The sequence below is a fragment of the Medicago truncatula genome, chromosome 3 (genome assembly GCF_003473485.1).
Source record: "Medicago truncatula cultivar Jemalong A17 chromosome 3, MtrunA17r5.0-ANR, whole genome shotgun sequence".
NCBI lineage: Eukaryota > Viridiplantae > Streptophyta > Magnoliopsida > Fabales > Fabaceae > Medicago > Medicago truncatula.
In genome coordinates, this window is record NC_053044.1 from 9094065 (window position 1) to 9102654 (window position 8590).

Here is an 8590-nt window from a genome sequence, read left to right on the forward strand (position 1 = left end):
ATAAAACAGGAGTGAATAAATTCTTCCTAACTAGTTAAATTACCTGGCCATTTATATTTATGACAGGTATGTGAGCAATGTTGGACCAATGTTCCTCTCTCTCATTCAGAGAATAAAGAGATAAAGAGATAAATGTTCTTCGGAAAGATCATAAAGAGATAAATGTTCAAGAGCAGTGAGGGTGTCCATCTGTTGAGGCAGTGCCTTACAACGACTGATTGAAAGTCATTGGATGGTTGAGGAGCGAGGGAGAGAACGTTCATATAAAAAAATGGACTCTAGACTCCGACAGCCATAAATGTGAATACTTTGGAGCGCAGGGAAACCATCCAATGAGAAGGCGGTAAGTCCTTGACAACTATTCCATAACTCCAATTTCACAAGTGATGTGTAACTGCTCCATGTTTCAGAAGGGGAGAATGTTAAATTCGAACACGTTCAATAACAAGTGACTGTAGTGAAAGGGGAAGATCATCAACTGGAAATGCTTCAAAAAAATTCTGTAATTCCACCAAAATTGGGATACAAAGTGCATATATCTTAAGTTACCGATAATCATGGTCTTTGAACCAAACATGCAGCTAACCCGCTTCCTAAACAACTATTATCGTCATTTTGCCTAATTTTATGTAAACAAATCTCCCTACATATTAAGTTAAAAAGAAAATTTATTCTTGGAATGTGATGCATTTGTATCATTTCTTGAATCAGCATTAGCATATCTGACAAATATTATTATATTCTAAACCTTTTTTGAAACGAAAAATTTACCTTATATACTTTAAGTGTCATCATTTCCTAAGAATCAATTAAAAAGTTCAGCAGTAACAGAATAGGACTTGAAGGCTATGTAGCACTAACACTTCATATCGAAAGATTGTATTTGATACACATGGGTTTTCTAAACCGACCCATAAATTGCTTACATTTTCTTAAACTATTATTGGTGTCTATGTTTTTGTGTTAGTGTCATGACACGTTACGTGTCCGTGTTTGTGTTGTTTTTGAAGGTGAGAAAAACACAAGAAGGGTGTTTATGTTGTAGCGAAAGAAATCAAAAACAAAAAGAAGGCCAAGTCCAAGGATATATATAGATTACACAATTAAAAGGTAAAACATGTCATTATATCTAATACCTCTGATTAGCAATGAATTTCTGTTGAAGTTTAAACTTGCTAAACATAGTGTTATGTTAGTATCATTTGGTTGCTTAGAAAAGTACATACTAATTGTTAAAATTTTCTGGCTGCAGAACTAGAGAATATGTAAGTTCTTTGGTATGCGAAAGTTGTGATGATGATAATCTGTATTTGACATATGACATGAATATAGCATAGCAAAATGAGAAAAAGTAATAATTTTAATATGGTAGTGCAGAATGTGATCTAAAACACCAAAATTCCTTTTGACAACAAGTGGAAAGACATTCAATTTATACAATAATAATCTTAACCACTTCTTCCTAACAGTATTGAATTAAAAAGAAATAAAAAATGAAAATCATAGTGAAGTTGCTATGAAGCACGGACACACATGTCCGACACCGACACTTGTAATTACACTTAATTATGTGATTTTTTCAAATTACTAGATGTGTCGGCGTGTCAGTGTCCGTGTCATGTCCGGTGTCCGTATCTGTGCTTCATATTCACCTTGTAATTGGTCGATGTAAGCTAGCTACCCATTTGCTTCATGTTTCATGTTTTGTAGACAGACACAAGTCACACAACAAAAAATGGAAACTGGATAACTAACACTAAAGAGACCCAAAAGAAATACAAAGAATTATTTATTTACACATATTTTTTAATTGATGGAATGATTAACAAGGTGCTTGTGCTTCATATACATGGTCACATACATAGTCTTATTATTATGCCAAACAAAATTGCCACTGTTCCTTTTGTGGCAGGAACTGAAAGATCTTCTTTCAGGAAGAAAGAGGTTACATACACTTGCACTGTTCAACATCAGATACATAATCTTATCATTATACCAAACAAAAAATTACTAGTTTCGATCCAGAGAAAATTAACTATATGAGTTGTACTTGCCTGAGGCAACATCTCATTTCTGCTGCTCAAAGCTCAATCCTGTCAAAATATCTGCACAGAAGGTATGTGACTAACTATATGCCAACGATCTCCTTCCTCGTTTTGGTACTGCTCCTGAAACAATGGAGAACCACTAATCCACAAAGTAGAAAGGGAGTTGGGTAGACCCTCCTCTGGCAAGCTCTCAAGACTAGGGCAGTTGTAAATTTTTAGATATTTAAGAGATTTGAGGTGGAGAAGACCTTTGCAGTTTATTATTCTTAGCTTTGAACAATTAAACAACCAAATAGACTCAAGAGTTGGTGGCAGAAGATTCTCCTCTGGGAAGGACTCCACGTTTTCAAACTCATCACTAACTTTGAAAGATTTTAGAGAATTGAGTTGGAACAAACCCCATTGCTCTCTCGAAGCAATCAGTTTAGGACAATCGAATATTACAAGGTCGGTCAAGTGTGAAGGAAAACCTCCCCTAGGAAACGATTCCAACTCTGGACAACCGCACAAACGAAGATAATCAAGATTGGTGAACAAGTGTAGTTCCAAAGGCAAGGAGTAGGAGCGCCATCCTTTTATTGAAAGTTTCCGGAGAGAATTATGGCAACGCAGATCCAAAGAGGGACACTCCACTAAGCCAGTAAAATCCAAATACAACTCTTCAAGAAATGTAAAATTGATTAACTTTCGCTCTGTGTGCCGATTCCCACCAAAAAATAACTTGTCGCAATCATCAATGGATAATTTTTGTAAAGAAGGAAGGTGTTGAGGCAAAGCCCTTTTCAATTCAGGACATTCACTTATAAATAGCTTTTTAAGCAAAGGAAACCCTTGAAGGCATATCCATTCCTCCCAATTGTCCATCCGTTTAAATTCCAAAACTTCAAGAGACCTGAATGGAACAATTGTTGAGTTATTTCCGTAAAAGTCGGCACCAATGATCTTTATTTCTTTACAGTCTCGCAGCTGAAGAGATACTAAGTTGGGTAAACGACTTATCCAATTTGGAAACCTATTGCCTTTGTATTTTGAGATGGTAAGCCTCTTCAAGTTTCTATTTGGTTGAAGAGCCTCCAAGACAGACACATTGCTTTCAACTATTGAGTCATCCATTTCTTCTCTTCCACCATCAAAATCCATAAGTAATTCTTCTAAATACTTCTTATCTTTCAAATTGGCTGTCACAGCATCTGCAGGATCAATTACATTACCCAAACCTTTTATATGAATTTTCCCATGAAGATGGTTTAAATTCTCTAACTCCTTAAGATCAGCTCCGTTATGCTTTTCCATTATAAAATAAGGAAAGGACTGAAGATTCTCTAGCTTTCCTACATGCTTTGGCATTTTTGTTTCATAAGGGAGTTTAAGATGGCGTAAATTGATGAGTTTGGAAAAATTTGAAGGGAGCTCTCTGATGTTACACCGTTCCAACAAGAGTGTTTGTAAATTATACAACATACAAATGGTATCAGGTAAGCTTGTAATCAAAGTGTAAGAAAGGTCTAGATAACGCAAAAGTTTTAAATTGCTTATCTCATTAACTAGCTCTGAGAGACCACAACTTCTAAATGATAACATTCGCAAACATTTCAATCTTGAAAACAGATCATGTTGCACATTGTTGCTTATCGACACATTCTTATGGGCTTTTAGTATCAGACTACGTAGTCCCCGAAGCTCACAAATTGGCTCTATTAATTTATCAACACAATTTGATCGAAGATAGCAACGAATGTGACGTGTCCTTTCAAAGATACCTTCCACCCTGGCACCTTCTATTTGCACACAAAATTCTCCTGACACTGATTTTGCTAAATCATTGACAAGATCATGCATGGCATAGTGGTTCCAATCCTCATTTGATCGTTGGAAAAATGAAATTGACTCAAGATCACCGAAAATTTCATTACCTAACTCTTCTTCACTTTTGTGTGATCCGCAACACTTCAATAAACCTTCTGCCATCCAGAGCTTGATCAATTCACCTTTTTCAAATTCATAACCCTTGGGAAAAATGGAACAATAAGAAAAGCAATGCTTTAGAATGGAAGGGAGATTATGGTAACTTAATCTCAGAACTGAGTTTATGCTGTGTTCCCCATCTGATAAACGCCACATATTAGTCTCCAATATCTTAATCCACTCATGTTGAGAAAAATTTCTTCGCAAGAGTTGGCCCATTGATTTTACAGCTAAAGGCAACCCTCCACACTTATCCAGTATTTTCTTGCCAGTTGATTCAAGATTTGGATATTCACACACATTCTTTCCTTGAAAAGCATGTGTCACAAATAAACTCCAACAATCGCTTTTGTCCAATTGTTGTAAATCAAATAACTTGGTGGATTTAAGAACATGATATGCTACCTCCTTTTCACGTGTTGTCACGACAATCTTACTTCCAGAAAATCCATGGTTAAAGGGAAGTAGTAACTGCTCCCAACATTCTGCATTCCCGTTCCAGATATCGTCTAAAACAAGCAAGTATTTCTTGCCTGTTAGTATGTGCTGCAATTGATGTTGGAGTAGATTCAAGTCTTCACCATCTGCTGAAGAATTAAATGAATTGATAATTGCTTTGGTGAGTCCAACAACATCAAAAGATTCAGAAACATAGACCCATGCTTTAAGCTCAAAATGCTCTTCTATCTTGTTGTCGTTGTACACAAGCTTAGCAAGGGTGGTTTTCCCCATCCCTCCTAAACCGACTATGCTGATTATTGGAACGCGGTTGCCACTATCATTGCCTGCAAGTAAAAACTTGATTAGTTTTTTCTTATCAACATCTCTACCATATATGCTCGACTCATCCACAAGAGCTGTAGATGACAACCTTTTTGAAGGTTTCCAACTGACTAAGCCTTCGTTACTAGCACAGGGACCTTCTCCCAATCCCAACTTTTTCTTTTGCTTTGCAAGAAGTTCTAGTTTATCCAGTTGTTCATTGAGCCTGGTTTCAAATGGATTTGTAGTTAAAGCTGAAACCAAGCCCAATAAATTGCTGCTAAGTGGTTCAGATTTAGCTTTCAGCTTATTTAGCATTGCATCAGTAGAAATCTCATCTAATAGTTGGTCTGCTTCATAAACAACATGTTTAAGTTCATCAAGCCACTTCTTCACATATTTGCTTCGGTACTGCTTTATCTCTGCTTCGTCCAGTACTTCGTTGATAGAATCAAGTGCAATATTGAGTTCTTTCACAAGGTCATCAACATTATTACGACCGAATTAGTCTCTGATATCAACCGAAGCCAACTTCTCAATAATCACTTGAAAGGAAGACTGAAGAAATGCCCCAGCTACCAACTCTGCCATGATATAATGAGTCTTAATGCCTCTGCAAAATGGAAATGTATTCTTTCTGTCAAATAAAATTAAATGAAACAAGAATTATATATATGCATAATAATAGATGAATATCTCTCGTTTTGATTTCTCTCTTGTTACATCCTCATGCAACAATCACTCTCATACAATGATTCTAATTAAAGAAAGAAAAAAAAGAGGTGATCATTATTATTGGTGAGAATATGCAAGAGTTGATTATAAAAGTAAATATGCAAATTTTGTACTTAGTATATTTTGTGTGATGGATAAGACATAAGAGATCATGCCATGCCAAGTTGCCACTTCGGATCTACATCCCTTTGTCTTTTCTATTCTTGTCCCACATGTTTTTATCTTTTTTAAGTATTGTTATATGTATACTAGTAATATACCCGTGCTGAGGCACACACAAGTACCCATTGGTGTGGATGATTTATTTTAGTTGAAAATTTTGTTCGTAAAGATTTTATTCCCATATTTTTATTATTTTTTATCAATAAAAGTGTATAACAAGATCATACATACAAAAAGACATCAAAGTACAATTTCTAAAGTCATATTTCCGACAAAGTACTAACACAAGTTTAAAACACAATAAGAAGTTCATTGCTCCCAAAGCTGACTATATAGCAATCTCGGTACTTTTAACTAACCTCGTGTTTTAATACACAAAAGCGACTATAGTTGACTCCTCGTCTTGTGTCACCCATTATAAGCATTTGATCGACTTAGGGGTATTGCTACAGTGTGGACTTTTTGGCTAGCCTCATCCCATATCTTTTAGGCTTTATGTGTCTCTCATACCATCTATTAAACAATGTCTCGTCATAGATCTCACACTCAACTCGATCGTGTATTGATTTGTACATCAAAGTACGTACACATCAAACGTCATATGTGTCTGATTTGCCAAACACCATCATTCACAAAGCTCTTTTCTCTTCATCGAGCCACTATATATGTGAAATATCATACCTTTCTTGATAAACTATGAGTTTCACTCTCAAATGACTCGTGTTTTGCCGAAGCATGTCAGTAGGACAGTTTGTATGTATTGTGCTTAGAAAGAATGTCTTTGTATGTATTGAAGTTCATGTAAAAAGCTTTAATATTGTTCAATTAACGCTTATATATATCAAGAATTACTTACACATGAATATAAGGCAAGTGGGTAACAAGCTGCGCCGCTGGGCCTTTTTGGATGGCAAAATCAATCCGCTAAACACAATATTGATGGACCTAGAAGGCGTGACATTGATATGCATGACTCGTTGAACTCTATGTTATTCTTGTACATAGAGACATTAACAAGCAAGGTTGTCGAAATCGGGACTTTACTTCAAGTCGAAAGGAAATAGCAAAATCGAGACTCGTAAAATCGCAATCAAAATCGAAGGATTTTACTCAAGGACTTTTGTAGAATCGATATAGGATAGCAAAATCGGGTCTCGTAAAATCGCAATCAAAATCAAGGATTCTACCAAAACAAAAATAATGATAAATATATGTTATAAATTGCATATAGTCATAAATGACTTAAAGTTCGAAGTCCACAAAATACATATTGACTCAAAGTCATAATAATGCTAAACAACCTACTTAAAGACAAATCCTAGATGTCTGACTCAATAGTATAGTTGAAAGTAACACTCATTTTACTACAGATTACATAACATAATTTGAAAGATTAGCTTTTGTAAACAAAGGAAAGGATTACCTGAAAGTCGGAGAACACACAAATTGAGATCTTTGTCAGAAAAACACAAACTGATATCTGCCAAGAAGAGAGTATAAAAAAAAAATTAGAGAAAGATTTAGAGGCAATATAAAAGAAGACGAAGTATTAAGTAAAAAATGTGTTCACTATTCAGAGAGAGAAGTTACTTGAGAGTATGTGGAACAAACAAACTCAATAACTAGACAGATCTCCCAAAGAAAGACTTAATGGAAGCACAACAAAATATCAATGATGAAGAAGATGAATGAGATGATGTACTCTTTTTTTATCAAATGATTGAACATATAATATACGCATCTTTCTACACACCACCCAAAAGGATAGAAGTAGAACCTTCCCACCACTTGCAAGTTAATACGAAAGTATCCATTTTTACTAAGTGATTTTCTTTTTTTTCTTTTCTTTTTCATGTCAGATTTACAGTAAAAGTACAATAAAATTCCTTAAAAAAACTAAAAGAATGTAATATGTCATATTAATTAATTACACACGTGGTCTGCCACATAGGCGTTGAATAAGTCAAAATTAATCAAAATTGACACAGCTACTAATTTGGAAAAAATCACATAATTCAGTATAATTACAAGTGTCGGTGTCGGACATGTGTGTCCGTGCTTCATAGCAATTTCACTATGATTTTCATTTTTTATTTCTTTTTAATTCAATACTGTTAGGAAGAAGTGGTTAAGATTATTATTGTATAAATTGAATGTCTTTCCACTTGTTGTCAAAAGGAATTTTGGTGTTTTAGATCACATTCTGCACTACCATATTAAAATTATTACTTTTTCTCATTTTGCTATGCTATATTCATGTCATATGTCAAATACAGATTATCATCATCACAACTTTCGCATACCAAATAACTTATATATTCTCTAGTTTCAGTTCTGCAGCCAGAAAATATTAACAATTAGTATGTACTTTTCTAAGCAACCAAATGATACTAACATAACACTATGTTTAGCAAGTTTAAACTTTAACAGAAAGTCTTTGCTAATCAGAGGTATTAGATATAATGACATGTTTTACCTTTTAATTGTGTAATCTATATATATCCTTGGACTTGGCTTTCTTTTTGTTTTTGATTTCTTTCACTACAACATACAATTTATAGGTGATTTTGATTCAATGTTATGGAGACATCTGCTGCTACTAGGGAACAAGTTTGATCTAAACGGGAAGTGTAACGTACGTAAGGGGTCCTAATGATTGAAATGGACAGCTAGCTGGATCAGAAGTATGTTAATGATCGTGCGCGTTGTGTGATGAGGACTCGGGCATCGTCTTCAACCTCTGACTCGTTGCTCAGAAGTTTCATTTTATTTTCAGTCTCTTTTTAATATACTGTATGTATGTTCCTTCAAAGTTCATACACTGGAAGTTGACTTGTCAATTTAGTACTTCTGATTGTATTCAAAACGGTTTCTCACTGTTTGTAATCTTTGATTGAAATTCATTATTTTTTCTCAGT

At 34.7% G+C, this 8590-nt stretch overlaps 1 protein-coding gene across 5 annotated transcripts; it reads right to left on the reverse strand.

Moving 5' to 3' along the window:
• Nucleotides 1-1726: 1726 nt before the first annotated feature.
• On the reverse strand, nt 1727-7420 carry LOC11446754 (putative disease resistance RPP13-like protein 1). 5 transcript variants are annotated; one of them, XM_039832259.1, is made up of 5 exons: nt 7263-7420; nt 7096-7152; nt 6529-6617; nt 2055-5388; nt 1727-1960 (listed from the first exon to the last, which is right to left on the reverse strand). In XM_039832259.1, the coding sequence occupies exon 4, from the start codon at nt 5091-5093 to the stop codon at nt 2097-2099; it is 2997 nt and encodes a 998-aa protein (XP_039688193.1). In that variant the 5' UTR covers nt 5094-5388; nt 6529-6617; nt 7096-7152; nt 7263-7420; the 3' UTR covers nt 1727-1960; nt 2055-2096. The 5 variants fall into 5 exon arrangements, with proteins under 5 accessions (XP_039688193.1, XP_024633576.1, XP_003599078.2 ...); XM_024777808.2 differs by having other exon boundaries at nt 1727-5388; XM_003599030.4 differs by lacking the exon at nt 6529-6617 and having other exon boundaries at nt 1727-5388.
• Between the last annotated feature and the right edge of the window lie 1170 nt (nt 7421-8590).